Source organism: Castor canadensis, chromosome X, assembly GCF_047511655.1.
Source record: "Castor canadensis chromosome X, mCasCan1.hap1v2, whole genome shotgun sequence".
Taxonomy (NCBI): Eukaryota; Metazoa; Chordata; class Mammalia; order Rodentia; family Castoridae; genus Castor; species Castor canadensis.
In genome coordinates this window covers 69,216,753-69,240,310 of record NC_133405.1, presented here as the reverse complement: position 1 = coordinate 69,240,310, position 23,558 = coordinate 69,216,753, and the positions used below count along the sequence as shown (strand labels likewise).

The 23,558-nt window shown below is 33.7% G+C and overlaps 1 protein-coding gene across 5 annotated transcripts in view; it reads right to left on the bottom strand.

Moving 5' to 3' along the window:
* Positions 1-23,558, bottom strand: part of Rps6ka6 (ribosomal protein S6 kinase A6) — a 190,545-nt gene that overhangs the window by 128,214 nt on the left and 38,773 nt on the right. For all 5 annotated transcript variants that reach the window (XM_074064384.1, XM_074064387.1, XM_074064386.1 and 2 more), the window contains one exon: positions 3,301-3,360. In XM_074064384.1, coding sequence (XP_073920485.1) covers positions 3,301-3,360 — 60 coding nt within the window. The remainder of the gene's footprint in view (positions 1-3,300; positions 3,361-23,558) is intronic.

Sequence of the window (23,558 nt, the reverse complement as noted above, 5' to 3'; positions counted from 1 at the left end):
CACTACTAATTAGTTAAGTTCAGTTTAAACAGTGGCAGTGAAGTTTAGATACATATGCTAATTACGCACTATGTGGTTGGCTTAGCTTTAATCTCACAATAATCAAATGCCAAGCTGTTGGTCAAACTGGGAATGACGCTTTGATGTAGTCAAAAATGAAATAATCACTATGATGATGCTCAGCCTGCCCTTCAAAAAAAAAAAGAAAGTAACTGGAATATTTAGGTTTGCAAAATTTTGTATTAATGATGGACCAAAGGAGGGTAAAAAACAAACTCCTACTTAGGTTTGCTTATTTTACTTACAAGGGTCTGGAAATAATACCTTCTCTACAGATTTGACATCCCAGTTACATGAGGATCAACTCAGAACTTTGAAAAACAAAACAAAAAAAAAACAAAAAATACCTATAAAAAATTAAACTTACTGAACTTATTTAGAATATTTATCTTTGAATATTTATTATGCAGCACAAGCTCCACCTTTCAGTCACTGTCCAGCAATTTTTACTTAAACAATTACTCATCTAGAAGTTTTGCACGTTTGTATTATATGGGTTCCAAATTTTAAAGAAAGGAAAATGAATAGAAAGCAGTAGTAAACACCACACTTCAAGTGAACAAAATTATCTAAGCATAGTAAAGCTAGATGTTCATCAGAATGATAACTCAAATCAAGGCAGGAAAAATTCACCATACAAGAAGCAAGCATCCTCCAGCTTTTCAAATACTCCAGTATTTCAAATACTGTTTCCTTAATGCTTCACATGAGTTTAAATAAAGAACACATGTACATTTCCTGATAATAAAATATAAATCAATTTAGAGATTAAACGCACTGCTGTATTTGCACTAATGGAACCAACAAAGTATCTTTTCACTGAATCTTCTTTGAAATTTCTGAGATAATGGTAGTACTTATCTCAGGAAAAAACAAACATTCAATAAGGCTTTAAAAGTAAACATAAATTGACCATAAACCACCAAATACGAGACAGCTATGCTTATTTATGTAAAAAGTTAACTCATGTCAACCATGCACTAAAGATGGAAGACTGGTAACATACTTTTTCTAACCCTGACACTGTTAGGAAAAGCAGGGGACTAGGCAGTAAAAAGTTTTATCATGTACCTTTTATTGGTGACTTGTTACTTAATAAATGTGAAGGTTGTCTGGAATCATGGAAAATGCCTCATGATAAATACAGGCATATTAAATATATATTCTAATTTTGATTATCATACGCTAGATACATATGGAATCTGAATAGCACATTTTATCTTTGCTTGTTTTAATAAATCAAATAATGATAAATAACAATGTTGAGATGGAGTAGATTAGTTTTCTAAATCAATCAATCAATTGCCACATAGGCAATACCTAAAGTTAAATTTTTTTATGATCCTGGATGTTAAATCCAGGATTCCTCATGCATGAAAGTACATGCTCTACCACTGAGTCAGACTCCCAGTTCCACGAGTACAAACTTAAAGAACACTGTTTGAGGCTGGGAGTAATGTGCACATCTTTAATCCCAGCAACTCAGGAGGTAGAGACAGAACGATCTCGGTTAGAGGACAGCCCAGGCAAAGTTAGCATGAAAAACAAACTAAAAGCAAAAGTGCAGGTGGCATGGCTCAATTTGTAGAGCTCTTGCCCAGCAAGCATGAAGCACTGCTTCAATCCTCAGTACCAGGAAAAAAACACTGCTTAAATAATCTACGACCCATACAGCAGTCTCTACAATTCTACATTATTTTAAAACAACAAAAAAGGACAATAAAAAATAGCTACCAGCATCACACTGGAATAGGAAAACATAAACAAAACAAAAAACTGTCATGTATGAAAACATGGTTAAATAGGAACAAATTTTTATGGTTACTGTTTCTTATCATCCCCACAGTTTTACCGAAAGAAACTGAGTATCTTAACCATCACACACTAAAGACTACATGGTTTTAAGTCCAAATCATAAACTAAATCAAATCCCTGGATGTGCGTCTAGGTCCTGTATTCTCCAAAGTCTCAAGGACTCTACCTTCTAATCAATGATATGATATGTACATACATGTATATATAGTATTAGCATCTAGCACTATATATTTTTACTGCCTCTCCACTAAAATCTATTATTTCCTGACTGATTTCCTATTAAAATGGGAAAGTTAAATACCTGACAATCATGTTCTATATATGTAGTGTAGTTTCATAGTCACTATCTGCAGAGAGAGTTATGCAGAACATTTCAAAAGAGTTTTGGATAAATCCCTCTTCTAGTTTCTATGTGAGATAAATCTACTTATAGATAAGTTCCATACGGAAAAAAGAAATCAAAGTTGATTTTTATCCACAACTGAACAAGAAAATAATATTATTCTCCACTTCTCTGTGTCTATACAAGTAATATAACAGGACACACTGTTTTATAAACCTTGATTCTACTACTTACCAGTTTTATAACTTAGTATAAATCACAAAGTCTCCAAATATCGGTAGACTATACACTGAAAGATATGACAAAATGAGAAAATACTACATTTGATATTCCTCCTAGCTTAAAAAATTCTATAACCCCATGAAATTATCTACAAAAATGACAACTATTAAATTACAACATAAATGGAGAACATGCTTCACAAAACTAGATATTCTAAAATGAGAATCTAGTATAACGGTCTGGAATAGAATAACCTAATAGCTAACTGGTCTTTAAAACTATTTAGAAACTTCTGAAACAATTTAGATTTAATCTTACTGAAAGCTATAAAATGGATTTTTAATTATTTTAAGCTATCCTTCAGAGTTCAGTATTTCCTGTTAGATCTCATTTCTACCCTGAAGTTAAAGATAATCATATTTAGCTTGGGATTCTCAATGTAAGTACTCCAGTTTCCTACATATCGGCAAGTAAGTATTTTATCTATTACACTTTAACTGTGTGAATCTTATGACATATAAGATATATTTCAATAAGGCTGTTTATTTTTTAAATTTTCACAAGCTGGGAATGTAGTGGTGTTGTTAAAGTAATTACTAGTGTATGCAAGGAAATGAGGGAATCCAGTTTGATCTACAACACCACTAAAATATTTATAAATAAAGAAAAATTCATGCAAACACATTTGACTTGAAAACCTATAATTTGAACTAATTTGAACTACAGTTGATTTATTAATAGTTCACTAAATTATTATTAACATACCTGAATGTTTCTTTAACTGATAAGAACTTTTATTCCCATAATTCCCTTTACTTATATGCTAAAAATGTCACTTAATAATAAACATGAGTACTTACAAGGCAAGAATCTGCTTCTCCCTCATCCATTGGCTCATCAACCATTTTAAGACCATTTACCTGAAAAAAATTGTTCAAAAATTGAAGTTCAAGAGTATTAAACAAGAGTATTAAGAAAAAACATAGCCCTAGGCATTTCCCTTCGCAATCTAAAAAGGTCCACACTTACTGAAAACAAAAGGACAAGAAACGCATAGAAGGCACTTAAAAAAGAAACACTTTAAATATGGTTACTAGACTCTAGTGTGTGAGAATCCCTGATTTTTTCAGAGTTTTACATTTCATTTCATATTGTTTAGGCCCTTGCTATGACAGATGAGCATATATTAAGAGTATAAACTATGTACTTTCATTAAGGTTGTCACCAACTAAATGTTCATCACACAAAAAAAGTCATAAGAAAACTAACTTGGATATGTTCAAAGAAAATTGGAATTGGAAGAGTTTTATATAATTTCACTGCTGTGAATTCCTTTCATATGGTTCAATTTAAACTTCAATGAGACATTACAGAGAAAAAAGAATAAACTACAAGAGAGATGTAAGTACCATGAAAACAAAATTATTTCAATATACAAAGCTCAGTAAATAATTAGACATACTCTTCAATCACTAATTAAAGAAAAAAATATGGAGGACTTAAATCAAGGGTCTGCAAACTATGACCCATGGACCAAATCTTGTCTGCTGCCCTGTTTCTGCATAAAATTTTTACTGAAAAACAGCCACAACCATTTGTTTTCATATTATCTATGACTGCTTTCACACTACAACAGCAGAGTTGAGTAGCTAAGAACCTATGCCTGCAAGTTCTCCAATATTTATTATTTGACCCATTACAGAAAAAGTCTGGCAAAAACTGACCAACAATGTCTGAAAATTAATCAACAAGTTGGTCTATTAAAAAAAAAACCAGAAATTTTAACACTGCCCATTTGAGATCCCCTAATCTGTGTATGAACCAATACAAGTCCTGGTCTCAAGAAACTGCATCTGTAAGGAATATAACCAAGAATTCCAATATCAACCATTGCTCATGACTCAGACTTCCCCTTGAATTACAATGTGCACTGAGTGACAAATGCAGAGTGCCAACGTAAATGCTCTGAAAACTGAATTTTGAAATAGTTATCCAAAGTGGAAGAGACAGAATTTGAGAGTCTGAATCAAACAAAGTAGACTGGTTGCTGAAACAAACAAGTAAAAAAAGTCAATGGATTCAATTCCAAGATCATGCCAATGTTCAAAAACCTGTCAAACACATGGTCAACCAAAACGTACAGGAGGCACTCAAGAAATTCCAAGACAACAAAAACAAAGAATATGAGAAAACCCAGAAACAAATAAATTAAACCATAGAAGCCCTAAATAAACGCCAAACTGAAACTGAGGCCACCACAAACACAGAGATAAATGAATTAAGGGCAAAAATTGACAATGTTAAAGAGGAAGTAACTCATGATATGGAAAACCTCAGAAAAAAGAATGAAACAGAAATACAAAACAAAATGGAATGCCATTCCAGCAGAATAGAACAAACAGAAGATAGAATCTCAGAACTTGAAGATGAAATGGCAATTAAAAGAAAAACTGAAGAACTATTAGTTAAACAACTCAAGACCTGTGAAAAAAAATGCAAGAACTCTCTGACTCCATCAAAAGACCAAATTTGAGAATGATGGGCATTGAAGAAGGAGAAGAGGTGCAAGCAAAAGGAATACGTAATATATTCAACAAAATAATAACAGAAAACTTCCCAAATCTAGAGAAGATGCCCATTTAGGTACAGGAAGCCTCCAGAACACCAAACAGACCTGACTAAAATAGAACTACCCTACAATATATTATCATTAAAACAACAAGTACAGAGACTAGAAAAAGAATATAGAAGGCTGTAAGAGAGAAAAAGCAAATAACAAAGGTGAACCCATCAAAATCACAGCAGACTTCTCAACAGAAACATTAAAAGCAAGAAGAGCATGAAGTGAGGTCTTCCAAGCACAGAATGAAAATAACTTCAACCCTAGGATACTCTACCCAGCAAAACTGTCATTCAAAATAGACAGAACAATAAAAGTCTTCCATGATAAGCAGAAACTAAAACAATATATGACCAACAAGCCACCACTAGAAAAGATTCTCCAAGGAATTCTGCACACAGAAAGTGAAAGCAAAGAAAACCATGAAAGGTCAGGCAATACCAAACCACAGAAGAAAAGGCAAGAAAGTAAAGAGTAACACTGACTCAGCTACACACAATCAAACCCTTAATCAACAAAGACAACTACATGACAGGGATCACCACATACTTATCAACACTAACACTGAATGTTAATGCACTAAATTCCCCCACTAAAAGATACCAACTGGCAAACTGGATTAAAAACGAAGATCCAACAATCTGCTGCCTACAGGAAACCCACCTCATCCACATAAATAAGCACTGGCTGAAAGTGAAAGGCTGGAAGAAAATTTACCAAGCCAACGGTCCCTGAAAACAGGCAGGAGTAGCCATACTTATCTCTGACAAAGTAGACATCAAACCTCCTTTGATCAAATGAGATAAAGAAGGACACTCCATACTAATAAAAGGGGAAATACACCAAAATGAAATAATTATCAACCTATATGTACCCAATGTCAGTGCACCCAATTTCATCAAATATACTCTGAAGGACCTAAAAGCATATATAGACTCCAACACAGGGGAAGTAGGAGACTTCAATACACCCCTATCACCAATAGGTCATCCAAACAAAAAATCAGTAAAGAAATCCTAGAAATAAATCACACCATAGATCAAATGGACCTAGCTAATGTCCACAGAATATCCCATCCAACTTCTGCACAATATATATTCTTTTCAGCAAACCATGGAACCTTTTCCAAAATTGATCATATCTTAGGGCACAAAGCAAGCCTAACCAACTATAAGAAAATAGATATAATCCCATGCATTCTGTCTGACCACAATGCATTAAAACTACACATAAACAACAAAAACAGCAGTAAAAAACAGGCAAACAATTGGAAGCTGAACAACACATTACTCAACAATGAATGGGTCACTGATGAAGTAAATAAAAGAGGAAATTAAAAGGTTCCTGGAAGTTAATAAAAATGAAAACACGACCTACCGGAACCTATGGGACACAGCAAAGGCACTTCTAAGCAGAAAGTTTATAGCCATGAGTGCATATATCAAAGGGACAGAAAGATCTCAATTCAATGACCTAACACTACAGCTGAAACTCCTAGAAAAACAAGAACAAACAAATCCTAAAACAAACAGAAGGAAAGAAATAATTAAGATAAGGGCTGAAATCAATGAAATAGAAACAAAAAAAAACCCTACAAAGAACCAATGAAACAAAAAGCTGGTTTATTGAAAAAATAAATAAGATTGACAGATCCCTGGCAAACCTGACTGAAATGAGGAGGGAAAAAACCCGCATCAGTCAAATCAGAAATTCAAAAGGAGAGATAAAAACAAACACCATGGAAATCCAAGAAATCATCAGAGACAACTTTGAGAGCCTATATTCTAATAAATTTGAAAATCTCGAAGAAATGGACAGATTCCTAGAAACTTACAGCCACCCAAAACTGAACCAAGAGGATATTAATCACCTGAAAAGATCCATAACACAAAAAGAAATTGAAGCTGCCATCAAGGTCCTCCCAAAAAAGAAAAGTCCAGGACCTGATGGATTAACTGCTGAATTATATCAGACATTTAAAGAACTAATACCAACTCTCCTTAAACTGTTCCAAAGGTAGAAAGGGAGGAACACTGCCTAACTCATTTTATGAAGCCAATATTACTCTCATCCCAAAACCAGACAAAGACACCTCCAAAAAAGGAGAGCTACAGGCCAATTTCCCTAATGAATATGGATGCAAAAATCCTCAATAAAATAATGGCAATCCAAATCCAACAACACATCAGAAAGATCATTCACCACAACCAAGTTGGCTTCATCCCAGGGATGCAGGGGTGGTTCAACATACGCAAATCTATAAATGTAATACAGCACATCAATAGAGGCAAAGACAAAAACTACTTTTTCATGTCAATAGATGCAGAAAAAGCCTTTTGCAAGATCCAACACCATTTTATGATAAAAGCTCTAAGAAAACTAGGAATAGAAGGAATGTACCTCAACATTGTAAAGGCTATATATATGACAAACCTACAGCCAACATCATAGTTAACAGTGAAAAACTGAAACCATTTCCCCTAAAATCAGGAATGAGATAAGGGTGCTCACTATCCCCACTCTTATTCAACATAGTACTGGAATTTATAGCCAGAGCAATTAGGCAAGAAGAAGAAAGAAAAGGAATACAAATAGGCAAAGAAACTGTGAAAATATCCCTATATGCAGACAATATGATCCTATACCTTAAAGACCCAAAAAACTCTACCCAAAAACTCCTAGATACCATAAACAGCTACTGTAAGGTAGCAGGATACAAAATTAATGTACAAAAATCATTAGCTTTTCTATACGCCAACAATGAACAAACTGAGAAGGAATACATGGAAACAATTCCATGCACAATAGCCTCAAAAAAAAATCAAATACCTAGGAGTAAATTTAACAAAGGATGTGAATGACCTCTACAAGGAGAATTACAAACTCCTGAAGAAACAGATTGAGGAAGATTACAGAAGATGGGAAGATCTGCTGTGCTCATGGATTGGCAGAATCAACATAGTAAAAATGGCTATACTACTGAAAGCAATCTACATGTTGCAACTCCCATCAAAATCCCAATGACTTTCATCACAAGTTTGAAAAATGTCCCCTAAAATTCATTTGGAAACTCAAGAGACCGCGAATAGCCAAGGCAATACTCAGCGAAAAGAGCAATGCTGGAGGTATCACAATACCTGTCTTCAAATTATACTACAAAGCAATAGCAATAAAAACAGTGTGGTACTGGCACAAAAACAGACATGAAGACCAGTAGAACAGATTAGAGAACCCAGATATGAATCCACACAACTATACCCACCTCATTTTTGACAAAGGTGCGAAAAATATACAATGGAGAAAAAACAGCCTCTTCAACAAATGTTGCTGGGAAAAGTGGTTACCCGTCTGCAAGAAACTGAAACTAGATCCATGTCTATCACCCTGTACTAGTATCAACTCAAAATGGATCAAGGACCTAAATATCAGACCTGCAACTCTGAAGTTATTACAGGAAGGACCAGGAAACACTCTGGAACTGATAGGTATAGGCAAAGACTTCCTCAATAGAACCCCAGCAGCCCAGAAACTAAGAGAAAGGATGAATAAATGGGACCTCATAAAATTAAAAAGCTTCTGCACAACAAAAGAAATGGTCTCTAAATTGAAAAGACCACCCACAGAGTGGGAAAAATATTTGCCACTTATACATCAGACAAGGCACTGATAACCAGAATATACAGGGAATTTAAGGAACTAAACTCTCCTAAAATCAATGAACCAATAAAGAAATGGGCAACTGAACTAAAGAGAACTTTTCCAAAAGAAGAAATTCAAATGGCCACAAAACACATGAAAAAATGGTCACCATCTCTAGCCATAAAGGAAATACAAATCAAAACCACACTAAGATTCCACCTCACCCCTGTTAGAATAGCCATCATTAGCAACACCACAAACAACAGGTGTTGATGAGGATGCGGGGAAAAAAGGAACCCTAATCCACTGCTGGTGGGAATGCAAGCTGTGCAACTACTCTGGAAAAAAATTTGGAGGCTTCTTAAAAATCTAAACATAGACCTGCCATATGATCCAGCAATCCCACTCCTGGGGATATACCCAAAGGAATGCAACACAGGTTACTCCAGAGGCACCTGCACACCCATGTTTACTGCAGCACTATTCACAATAGCCAAGTTATGGAAACAACTAAGATGCCCCACTTCTGATGAATGGATCAAGAAAATGTGGTACTTGTACACAATGGAATTTTACTCAGCCATGAAGAAGAATGAAATCTTATCATATGCAGGTAAATGTATGGAACTGGAGAACATCATTCTGAGCAAGCTCAGCCAGGCTCAGAAGACCAAAAATCGTATGTTCTCCCTCATATGCGGACTTTAGATCGAGGGCAAATGCAGCAATGTGGTTGGACTTGGATCACAAGACAAGGGGAGAGCATATACGGGAGATATAGGAATATGTAGAAAACCCAAAACATGAAAGTGTTTGATGTCCCCACTCCAGAGGAACTAATACAGAAACCTTAAAATGACAGGTTATCATGAGCACGGAATCAGGAACCAACGTAAAGATCAGTTAGAGTTCAATCAACATGGGTCATAACACATGGGTACACAAAAGCAATAAGGAATCTCTCTGTATAGCCATCCTTAACTCAACTAGCAAAAATGCTTTGTCTTCCTTATTATGCTTATGTCTTTTTTTCAATAAAATCAGTAATAAGGGCAGAATGGGACCTGCCTGGAACTGAGCTGGGTCAGGGGAGCAGGGTGGAGAAATGACCCAAACAACAGGTGAATAAATGAACAACAACAACAACAAAAAAAAAAACCTGTCAAACAATTTAAAATAGCTATTGTAACAAAGCTATCTTGGATAAAAATAAATATACCTGAATGGAATGAGAAAAAAATTTCTCAGCAGAGAAAGAGAAACTATTCCAAAAAAAGCCAAAATTGAGTGATTCTAATACTGAATATATGAAATTTTTTAAAATACTGGATAGGCTCAATTAAAGAACGCAGGTGAAGAAGAAATAGTAAACTTGAAGACAGATCAATAGAAATCATCCAATATGAAGAAAGTGAAAATAAGTAAAAATTAACTACTATACAATGCAGCAATTCTATTATTGAGTATATGCCCAAAGGAAGTAAAATTAACTTGTCAAAGACACCTGCACTAACATGTTTTTTACAGCACTATTCACAATATCCACAATATGGAATCAACCTAAATGTCCATCAATAGGTCAATGAATAAAGAAAATGTGAAGCAAAACAGATGGGAAGATATATTAGGTAAAACTGTTTAGGTTCAGACAAACACTGCATGATCTCACTCATATGTAAAATCTAAACCTAAAAGAATTGATGTCATTGAAATTGAAAGCAGAAATGGGAAAAAGAAGAACTGGAGGAGAGGACAATGAACAGGCATGATGTTATTGTTAGAAGAGTAAGTTCTGGTGTTCTATGGCACAGAAGGGTGAATATAATTAGCAATAATAAATTATATATCTCAAAATATAAATATTATAACAGAAGAATTTTAATGTACTCACCATAAAGAAATGATTAAAGTTTAAGGTGATGGATATGTTAATTACACTGAGTTGATCATTATCCAATGTATATCTGAATCAAAACATCACACTATACTTACCTCATAAATATGTAAAAATATGTCAAACAAAAAATAAATTTTAAAAAATGAACAAAGTCTCAGAGACATGTAGAACATGTGGAATAATATCATTAACATTTCATGATAAACAGAAAAAATAATAATACTGAAAAAAATCACTTAAAGAAATAAAAGACAGCTGAGCATGTTGCCATGTGCCTGTAATCCCAATACTCTTGGGGCTGAGGCATGAGAATCATGAGTTCCAGGCCAGTCTGAGCTACATAGTGAGATCCTCTTCCAAAAAAAAAAAAGAAAAAAAAAACAGAGAGAGAGGAAATAAAGGAACGCAATTCCATTCCTATGAAATGTTGAGAATAAGGAAATCTATACAGATGAAAAGTAGACTAGCAATTCCTTATGGCTAGGGTACAGTGAGAGGGAAGTATAATGGGTTCCTTTTGAAATTATGAGAAGTTCTAAAAATGACTATGGTGATGGTTGGACATATTTATGAATATAATAAAGAAAACCATTGCATCGTGTATTTTAAATGGAAGAACATTCACTTGAGCTAAGTAAAAACGTACATTAACACACAAATCTATACATGAATGTTTAGATTCAGCAGTTTTATTCATAAACTGTCATAAATTTGAAACAATTCATGTTCTTCAACTGGTGAGTGGATAAACAGAATGAAAGATCTATTGACACTGTGACAAAGATGAATCCTAAAAGCATTTTGCTAACTCAAAGAAGCGAAATCAAAGTGATAAGTAATGGATGACTCCATGAATATGACAATTTAAAAAATCAAATCATTGGTTTCCAGAGGTTAGAGTGGAGAAGAGATACTACAAAACAATAAAAAAGAATGATCTATCGACATATACATTAACATGGAGGACTCTCAAATACATTATTCTAAATGAAAGAAGCCAGATTTAAAAGGCTACATAATGTGTGATCTTGTCTATATAGCATTCTGTAAAAAGTAAAGCTAGTAAGGATAGAGAACAGATTAGTGCTCACCAGGGGTTATAGCAGAATACAAAGAGGCACCTCTTGGGAATTATGTGAGTGTGAGGGAATGATGGAAATAAAGTTCATCTTGATCATGGTGGTTGTTACACAATACTATGTATCTGTCTAATCTCAGAACCATACATGAAAAAGAATGTATCTTACTGTATGAAATCTTTAGATAAACTATTAAAAGGTAAATTATTCAGCATCATTTATTCAACTAGCATCTTTCTTCTAAAATTAAAACCCAATGAAAACCAAATAAAGTTACCAATGATGTCTATTTTACAAATGAATCCATCAGTCCTTAAGTTATTTGCTATTTCTACAGCATGTCACAGGTAACCCTCTCCTATTTGAGTGTTTGGCTTCTATGATACCATGCCCTCATTTTCTTTTACTCCAATTTCTTTGATTACTCTTTTTCTATATCCTTGAAACACTGTAGCTACTACCTAGTACCACCTTCTCATTTCATTCTACATTCTTTCCCCAGGCAACTAACTTACTGATCCAAGTCACATTGGCTCAGACTATCCTTTTCAGCTCCTAATCATATATCCAACAGTCTACTTGACTCTTCCACTTCCATTTGTTTATCTCACATATTTCTCAAGAATAATCAATATAAAAATGAATTAATGACCCCTTCTAAGCCTTCTCTTCCTCCAGGGTTCCCCATTTCAATAAATGACATGCTATTCACCATTTTACTTCAACAGAACAGATAGACAATTTGGTATTTTAAGAAAAACCTGTAACACATCCTTCATTAACATTCAACATTTATCAAAACAGTCAAGAAACCAATAAAACAGAATCCTGATAATTAAAATTTTATAGGGTGATTCTCAGGATTTTCTATTAAAAAAAAGGTTATACCCAGAAAAAGTATTATCCACAGAAGAAAACAAGAATACTGCTTTCCTCTGTTACCTAGTTACTGGTTACTTCCTATTCATACCATCTTATGACTAATTTATCACGAAGCTGTGGGCCTGAAAAACTAGAAATAAAATGAATTTGAATGACTCAAAAAGATCACTCTACCCTAAAAATCCTCTCAGTCACCAGGAACAGCCTTCAAAATAGAACACTCTATTCTTCCTATTTCATCTACCCTCAAGGTGCCAGTTTTAAAACAAAAGACTATTCATTCCTATGGAGGACCACAGTACTCATTGACAGTTACTAAAACTTAAGTCATTTTCACTCATGTTAAAACAAAAAATATTTTCAGAATTCCCTGGAAGAATAAGCCTTTGTTTTGTAATCTGAAAAGATAAGCAGACATGTTGATTCCCCCAATTAAAGTGTCAAATGCAGAAGAAATAATTTTCTACAGAAGATTCTGGAAAGCTGGATCAATATTTATACTCCAAAACCCAAAAGAACTCTGACCTTAGAGCCTAGTGAAAAATACTTTATAAATGTTTTCATCTTATCAGAAAAGAATTAAATCACTTTCAAGTATTCTGGACACACAAAAACACTAAAACTGAGTTGCTATACTACTCATCTCATTTCAGAATATCACATGGGTCACTGAAAAATCATTTTCTTACTACTATTTTTAAATGCAGCTAATCGAAGAAAATTAAACTGAGAAAAAAATTCCTGATAGTATCCTCAGAATTGGAGGTAATGTGGGAAAATGAAATATAAATACATACAGTTTTGAAAGAGGCTATATCTGGCCATGATTCTATAACACATACACCTATTTCTCAGTGTTAATGCAAAGGAGTATGTAATAGAGCATATAACATGGTGATGAAAAATATACTGAAACAGTAGAGACACACAAATAAGAAAGAACTAAGTAGCAGGTAAGAGAAAATATGGGCAATAGAAACTAAATTTGATTAACAAAACCTACAAAAGAAACCAGTTTTTACAACAAATTTGATAGTATTATAAACTTAGAAGTAGTCTCCAGGATTCCTAAAATGCACCTAGTAAACAAAATCACTGAATTCATATAGTTCCTAATGTTAAAAATATTTTTAAGAAGTTGACATCCTAAAGAAATATTTTCTCACAAATAAGCTTTAAGTGTATATGTTAGCTACTGACAGGTTTTGTAAAGAAGAGTTCTTCAATTTTTAAACTTTATTTAAATAACTAGAGAAAATTAGATCTAAACTTAAAGGTGGCTTCACATCTACCTAGAGTAATGGTCTATGTCTATATATTGAATTAAGCCCATAACAAAACAGAAATTTTCACAGTTGATCAATGCAACAGACAGACTTTAAGATGGGCCCCCATAATCCTCACCTCTTCACTTTCATGCCCTTGTATAATCTCTGTCCTCTTCAGTGTGAACACAACCTGTTTCTGGATTGCAAACAAAAAGAATATGGCACTGGAGATGGGATTTCACTTATAGGATAACATTGTCATAAAGGATTCTAGAGACTTTCCCTGTTGGTTTGAATGATAAGTGGTCATGCTGAGGAAGCTCCCATTAACAAGGGACTGTGGCCATCCTCTAGGAGCTACAGGTAGAATATAAGAGCTGAGAGAAGCCTCCAGCCAACATACAGCAAGAAGCCAGGGCCTTCAGTATTATAACCACAAAAAAAGGAATTGTGCCAAGAATCTGTGGGAATTTAAAAGCAGATTTTTCCCCGAAGTTCCAGATAAGACTGTAGGAAAGCCAAAACCTTGATTACAGGTTTGTACAACTAAGGAATCTCGTTGAGTCATGCCCAGATTCCTGGCCCATAGAAACTTAGAGATAATAAATATATCTTGGCTTAATCTGCTAAGTTTGTAATAAATTGTTATGCAGCAAGTGATAATTAATACAATCAATATTACTGAATAAAGGAGTCTGTGAGTTAAATTTTACCCTAAAACAGATTTTCCAGGGACAAATTTTACAGCTTACTAATTTAGAAATATATTTTTACTAAACTCATATTTTGTTCTCAATTTGTAGACATGAAACTGTTAATTAGATGCTGAATAACCTAGGAATAATAATCAAGAAGAGCCAAAATTTGAAATCATTTGACCAATAGGGCTACCTAATTAATTTCAGTTTTAATTAACTTAAGATCGAGTAATTACATCTTTGTCCTTTAATATGGCTTTCTGAAAAATCAATTATAAGTTTAAGCATAGTATAGAGAACCTAATTCTCTATTCTTTTAATAATCAGGGTTATTTCAGTATCTTAACAATTATTTCCCTGAATATGATTTATCAGAAGTTTTTTTTTGCTATAAAAGATGCAGAAGACAAAAGTCCAATGTATACTAAGCCCAGAACATATCCTGGAATTCACTGTTTTGAAACAATTCCACCATATGTGCAGATGTGGAGAAACTGAAACCTTTGTATACTGTTGGTGACAATGTGGCATAGCTGCCATGAAAAAAAAATATGGCTGTTCCTCAAAAAATTAAAAGTAGAATAAGCATATTGTAGAGTAATAGAAACAAAACTGAAAGCATGGTCTCAGAGAATATTTGTACACCCATGTCATATAGCATTATTCACAATGATCAAAAAACTGGAAGCAGCCTAGGCATGTATCAACAGATGAATAAGACAAATGTCATATATACACATATATGTATATACATATATATATACACACATACATATCTATATAACACTATGGAATATTATTCAGTCTTAAAAAGGTAACAAATTCTGACATACACTACAACACAGATGACCATTAAGGAGATTAGTCTAAGAGAAATAAGCTAGTTACAAAAAGAAAAAATACTATTACGATTTCACTTATAAAATGAGGTACCTAGTGGAGTCAAATTCACAGAGACAGAATGTACAATAGTGGTTCCTAGAGACCGGGAAGGGAAGAATGGAGAGTTTTTTGTTAATGTGGTTAAGAATTTTCTTTTGCAAGATAACAAGAGATGTGGAGATTGGTTGCACAACACCATGCATGAACTTAACATTACTGTATTGCATACACAAATAGTTATGACACTGAGTTTATGTTTTATATATACAAACAAAATTTTTAATTCTACAAATAACAATTTCACCACAGAAATTAAATTTCTTATCATGTGCATCTATATTTAAAGCTCCTTGGGGACAAATAATGTGCTTTATTTTTGAGACAGGCATAGCGCAACAATATTAAAAAAGCAATGCTTTGGTGTGAAACAGGCTTACTCAAATTCTAAAGCTCTACTTTTACTTTGCTGGGAAGTTTCTTAAATGTTCTAAGAGTTGATTGCTTCATCTGTACAATACTCAACATGGTTGTTTTCAGGATTAACAAAGTTCCTAAATCAGATGACAGTGTCTAACATATGATCAATAAATTCATGATGTGGTTTTTTGCCAAAAACACAATACAGAAAAAGTACAACATTTTAGTGACCATTGTGGGAAACTGTAAGGAGATTTCTCAAAAAATTAAAAATAGGCTGGGTACAGTGGCTCAAACCTGTAATTCTAGCTAGTTGGGAGGTAGAGATCTTAAGGATCATACTTGAAGGCTAGCCTGAGCAAAAATTCACAAAACTCCATCTCAACCAATAAAGGCTAGATGCTGTGGCACACACCTGTCATCCCAGCTACCTAGAAAGGATAAATAGAAGGATCACAGTCCAGGCGGGCCCAGTCTTTAAGTGAGATTCTTATCTCAAAAATAACCAAAGCAAAAGGGTTCGGAGTGTGTTTTAAATGGCAGAGCCCCTGCCAAATAAGCACAAAGACCTGAGTTCAGTCCCCAGGAATGCCAAAAAAATTAAGAACAGAACTATCATATGATCCAGTAATGCCACCACTGAGTATACATTAATGTATTGCTTAATGACAGGAACAGGTTCTGAGAAATGTATCCTTAAGCAATTTCATTGTTGTGCTAACATCATAGGGTGTACTTACATAAACTGAGATAGGTAAATATCTCCTGGAAACATAATATTATGGACCACTGTCATATATACTGTGCACTATTGACCAAAACATCATTATGCAGCACATAACTATTCAAAAGAAATGAAATCAGTACAATGAAGAGGTATCTGTACCCCTATGTTTATTGCTGCATTTTTTTTACAACAGCCAAGATACAATATTAAACATCAATGTCTATCAGTGAATATGCAGATAAAGAAAATATGGCATATTTATTCAACAGAATACTATAGGGCCATAAAAAGAAGGAAATCTTATCATTTCAAGGAACATGGATGAGCACACAGGACATTATATTAAATGAAATAAGCCAATCACAGGATAGATACAGTACTCTTCATCTAAAATGTGTGGGCCCAGAAGTGCTTTGGATATTTGACTGAGGAGGCATGGCAAAATATTTGCAAATACATGAGTTATTTTAAATTTAAACACAAAATTTACTTATGTTTTATATATGTTTTATACAAATACCCTGAAGGTAATTTTATATAAGATTTTTAGTGTGTCTACATTTTGACTGCAACCCATTACATGAGTTCAAGTGCAGAATTTTCTACCTATGGCATCATGTTGGCACTCAAAAAGCTTTCAATTTTAGACAATTTTGGATTTCAGATTTTCAAATTAGGGATGAACTTATACATGGAATTTTTTTTAATTTGATCTTAAAGAAATAGAGAGAATAATGGTTACTGAAGACTGAACAGTGTATGGAGGGGGGAGGAAAAGGGTTAAACCTATACAAAGTTACGTTAGACAGGAGAAAATATCTTCTGATGTAATACAGTGACTACAGTTAACAATAACATTCTGTATTATAGAGAAGATTTTGAATTTCTCACTATAATGAAATGATAAATACTTGAGGTAATAAATATGTTGGTTACTCCAATTTGATCATTATATATACATATATCAAAACATCATACTGTTCCCCAAAAATATGTACCATTATCACGTCAATTAAAATGACAGGCATTAAAAATTTCACCAAAAATAAATAATGCCATCTGCATACAAAATAATACATCTGGGTAAATCAAAACTTACTGCTATATTACTGTCATAAGATATTAACTTAATAGTTTCAGTTTTAATGTGTCATATTTTTGTGAGATAACTCTTAAATGCTGGAATCACTTTTGGTCAACCTGAAAAGAATCTCCCAAATCAACCCATAAAGATATATACACTCATACATACATTCCCTGCTTTAAGAGTACAAATTGGAGAAAAGTGAAACAGTATCTTTGTATGTCTTACTATATTTCACTATACCAATTTCTCTAACAGGCTTTTGGCAGGAAAATTCCAAAAATAAATGTGTTTTTTGCATATTTTCCTTTGCTTCACATTCCACAGAAAATTTTCAAATTGTGTATTGACTTCTAAGCTATCAAATATTTTCAAAGATTTTTAATAGTTATGGCCACTTCCTAAGTAGAATTTTATCTTTTTAATCTTTTAAACTGAATTCCATAGTCAACATACTATTATGAGAAATTAGATTGCAACTATAAATATCCACTTAAAATGATTTGCTTTGATCCTTCTGGCCTTCTAATTATACTATATTCCTATAGTTTGTACTGCAATGTTAGTCCTTTGAAATACTCTCACCTAACCAATGTCACTGCTTCAGAAAAGAGTTAAGGACTATTCTTTTTCAAATCAATTTAAAGGAATTATCTTTAACAATAACAACAACAACAACAACAAAAACAAGGATCTCAGGTGGTCATAAATGCACAGCCTCCAAGCTATTCCTTTAGTGAGGTATTTAAGAGTAATTATGAGGCTTTGCTGCAAAATGATTTAGCTGCCCACAGTTCAAATCAAAGGATAAAAACAGCCAAAATTAACCCCCTAGCCATATAAAGGTTTCCTGGACTTTCGAATGTCAACTCATTTTTATCAAGGCTCAAGGTCATACTTCCCCTTATTCTCTCTACTTGATCTGGCAGATATTTCTGTCAATAAACACTGTCTTACTTGTAAATTGTCTAGCTCCATCTATCAGACTGTATGCTCCCAATGAAAAGGGATGACATCTCTTTACTCTTTGTTACCCCAGGACATAGCATATTATCTGGAATATAATAGATCCTGGAAAAATACTTGTGGAGTAGAACGACTGATTTGGTATCTGAATGAATTAAATTTGTAAAATAACTTCAAAAAGAAGTAACTGCCATATCATATTTATCTTAACTGTCATATTTATCTTCTTATATTTCATTTTATTTGAAATGTCTAAAAGTAACTTTGAAAACTAATTTCATAAAGTATTTCAAGTAAGTCATTTAGCTTATTATTTCCTACTCTTAATTTTAAATTCTTAAAGCCAATAGGAATTCAGCTCATTCAAAATAATTTTTCTAATATTTAGCTTGGGTTAGTCGACATTTTTCAAATATTCTTACTATTTCATATCTAGCATGGCAATTATTTCAAAAGGCTATATTTTTTAGAGTTAGGTTCTTAACCCTAAATTTTAGTTAGTAATAATAAAAATTTTATAAACCAAATTCTAAAGCTATTTGTCTAAACTACAGTTCAAATTTTGCACAATTGTGTACGGCCCTCAAACTAAGAATTGTCTGTTTGCTTGTTCATTTTACATTCTTAAAGACTTATTTTTTTAAAGACAAAGTATATGTGACATAAGTTATATGTGGCCTACAACCTCTAAAATATTATCTGGCTCTTTCTAGAAAAAGTTTATACCATGAAGTCTAAACTATATACTTTTTCAATTTTAAGTGTAATCTAAAAAAATGTACAAAAAAGTATCAGGTTGGCCTCTCAACGAAAGAACAAACTCAAAGTATCTACTCTATGTGATTATAATTACTGCAGTACACACAGGATATTGCTATACCAGTACATTCATAATTTCTTAAAACTGAATTTTCACCTTTTTGCTCCATGGTCTTTTGCACCTTTGTGCATTGTTTTTTCTATAAAATGGCCAGCAAGAGCCAGGGATATTGGTGTAGCCTGTAATCCCAGCACTTGGGTGGTTGAAGCAGGAGGCTCACAGTTCCAGGCCAATCTGAGCTACATAGTAAGACCTTGTCTCAAAAAATAAAATGGCCAACAAAATGGATTCTTGATTTTAAATGCACTTTGAAAGCTAATGAGATAACCAGACTTTTATTGGAAGAAACAGGTAAATCCACCTCCCCGAAGGAAGAGTTCATTAGATTTTTGACACTGTTAATCCCAATAAGAGACTAATGGGCATTGACACAATTTAGGAAAATTATTTTCAATATTTTACGTGTGCCATGGTAAATGTCAAAAAGACTTAATACAAAAGAAAGTCAAATACACTGCCTTCAAATAATGTAGAATCTAAGAATGTAAAAACTGAAATAATGATGACACAAGTTTCTTTCAAATTAAAGACAATGACCATCAAGTTGCAAAATGTATTTAATTTGATGTTTCCAAAACACTACCCTAATTCAAACATCACTATCTTACTTCCAGAAAAATGGCCATGATATTGTCTTCACAATTCCCAAAACATACAGCCTAACAGTTTAAATAAAAGGGCTGAAATCAACCCTATGTTACCTAACCAAGCCCATGTTTCCCAAGGACTGTTTACAGGTATCAGTCATGGAGCTGGAGATATGACTTGGTGTCAGAGCACTTGCCTAGTATTCACAAGACCCTAGATTCGATCCCACCACAGGAAAAAAAATGCCTAAATGCCTGGCAAGGTGAAACACACCTTAGTCTATAGAGGATCAATTTAAGCCAAGAGTTCGAGACCAGTCTGGCAAAAAATAAAATCACATCTTTAAAAAAAAAAATCACAAACTATTGTTTATATTGTTATCTAACTTCCAAATAACTTTATTGTGAAAACAAGAATCAGTATAATTTCAAAATTCTACTACTATTGCTTTGACAGCCATTTATGTTTCTACTATAATTTCACATATACTATAACAAACATCCTTAAATTAAGAACTATCACTAGTTCTAGAGTGACTTGCTAACCTAGAAAAACAACCTCTAGAAACCTCATCATTTCAGCATCAATGAAGTGGGTCAAAAGTACCAAAGGAAACCAAATTTCAAAACAAGGTCCCACAGTAAATAAATGGAGAAGTCAGAATTTGAATCCAGGTATTCTATCTCCAAAGCACCTGCTGTAATATGCTACGGTGTTCTGAACTGCTAAAAAAGCCAAGATGGCTAACCATTTTTTAAATGTTTCCTTAAGAATAATAATCAACTTAATTAGCACAATATTCTCTTATTAATACTTTCATGAGAAGGCAGGAGGCACCTGATATCATTAACCAGGCTCAAAGAACGTACTTCACTATTTCTCACAGAATTAAAGTCACAGAATTTGACTGTGAGAATTTATTTCTCACAGAATTGACTGTGAGAATTTATTTCTCACAGAATTAAAGCAAAAGGAATATGCATTTTTTTTCATTATTAAAACACAAGCAGCATGAAAAGTACACAGGAAGATGATTTTGGAAAATATGGAAGTGATGACTGTCCAGAACGACTGACTCAACAACAACATTTTAGAACATGTGGATTGCTATTTGGAAAGGAGAAAATACTAAAATACTACAGATAATAATAATATAAAAAGGTAAAAACACAAATATTTTTTAAGTTATATGTTGCTTCCAGATGTGTTTCTCTGCAATTTACTAAGCAACATTTTAAGATGTTGAATCTCTGCAATTAATGGTACTGACGGGTTTTCTGCCTTTTGAAAAAAAAAAACACTTCTACAAAATCAAAGAACAGGAGGGCAGAACAGGTCCTGCTGCAGGGGTGTGAGGAGACTGGTACCAGTGCGAGGGGGGAGTGGCGGGGAAAGGGGGTGAATACAGTGCAAATAATGTCTACACATGTATGTAAATGTAAAAATGTTACCTGTTGAAACTATTCCAGGAATCGGGGAAAGGGGGTATAAACAAGAGAGGTGGAGAGGGTGAGTTCAACTATGATATATTTGATACGTTGTAAGAACCTTTGTAAATGCCACAATATTAACTCAAAATGGGTCAAAGATCTTAACATCAGACCCCAAACTCCAAAGTTGATACAGGAAAGAGTAAGAAATACTCTGGAATTAGTAGGTATAGGTAAGAACTTTCTCAATGAAACCCCAGCAGCACAACAACTAAGAGATAGCATAGATAAATGGGACTTCATAAAATTAAAAAGATTCTGCTCAACAAAAGAAATGGTCTCTACACTGAAAAGAACACCCACAGAGTGGGAGAAAATATTTGCCAGCTACACATCAGACAAAGGACTGATAACCAGATTATATAGGGAACTTAAAAAACTAAATTCTCCCAAAATTAATGAACCAATAAAGAAATGGGCAAGTGAACTAAACAAAACTTTCTCAAAAGAAGAAATTCAGATGGGCAAAAAACACATGAAAAAATGCTCACCATCTCTATCAATAAAGGAAATGCAAATTAAAACCACACTAAGATTCCACCTCACCACTGTTAGAATAGCCATCATTAGCAACACCACTAATAACAGGTGTTGGCAAGGATGCGGGGGAAAAAGGAACCCTCTTACACTGTTGGTGGGAATGTAAACTAGTACAACCACTCTGAAAAAAAATTTGGAGGCTACTTAAAAAGCTAAACATTGATCTACCATATGATCCAGCAATACCACTCTTGGGGATATACCCAAAAGAATGTGACACAGGTTACTCCAGAGGCACCTGCACACCCATGTTTATTGCGGCACTATTCACAATACCCAAGTTATGGAAACAGCCAAGATGCCCCACTACTGACAAATGGATTAAGAAAATGTGGTATCTATACACAATGGAATTTTATGCAGCCATGAAGAAGAACGAAATGTTATCATTCGCTGGTAAATGGATGGAATTGGAGAACATCATTCTGAGTGAGGTTAGCCTGGCCCAAAAGACCAAAAATCGTATGTTCTCCCTCATATGCGGACATTAGATCAAGGGCAAACACAACAAGGGGATTAGACTATGATCACATGATAAAGTGAGAGCACACAAGGGAGGTATGAGGATAGGGAAGACACTTAAAAAACTAGATAGCATTTTTTGCCCTCAACGCAGAGAAACTAAAGCAGATACTTTAAAGCAACTGAGGCCAATAGGAGAAGGGGACCAGGAACTAGAGAAAAGGTTAGATCAAGAAGAATTAACCTAGAAGGTAACACACATGCAGAGGAAATCAATGCGAGTCAACTCCCTGTATAGCTATCCTTACCTCAACTAGCAAAAACCCTTGGTCCTTCCTATTATTGCTTATACTCTCTCTACAACAAAATTAGAGATAAGGGCAAAATAGTTTCTGCCGGGTATCAATGGGGTGGGTGGGAGAGGGAGGGGATAGGGAGGGGATGGGGAGAGGGAGGAGAAATGACCCAAACATTGTATGCACATATGAATAAAAAATAAATAAATAAATAAACAAACAAAACATGAACAGTGCTAGATTTTTCAAATGACTTTCCTTTTAAATTTGCTTTTGGTAAAAGTCAAATGTTGTATTTGTACTTTTTAGAATTGCCTAATCCTTTTTTCCTTTGTCCAAAAGAGTTCTAAATAGAATGCAATAAGCCAAATACATACCACACACAAACAGCAATATGCAATTTTTATCAATTTTAAAAGTAAAATAATTTTTAAAAGACCAAAAATAAGTCTATGCTAATAATGACTAACAAAATCCCAAATTTCCAAGCTTCCATTTTCTTGGCAAATAAATAATTTCTAAAATATGGGCTGAAATTTATACAGTTTTGTAGCTCTCATATCTAGTAGTAAATGACTAACAGGCTACCAACTGTTACATAAAAATAAATTGTTAGGGGTAATGTATAGATATGGTGATGGGGATAATACAAAGTGAAGTATAATGCAGAGTAAAAAAGAAGTCCACATAGAAGATTCTAGCA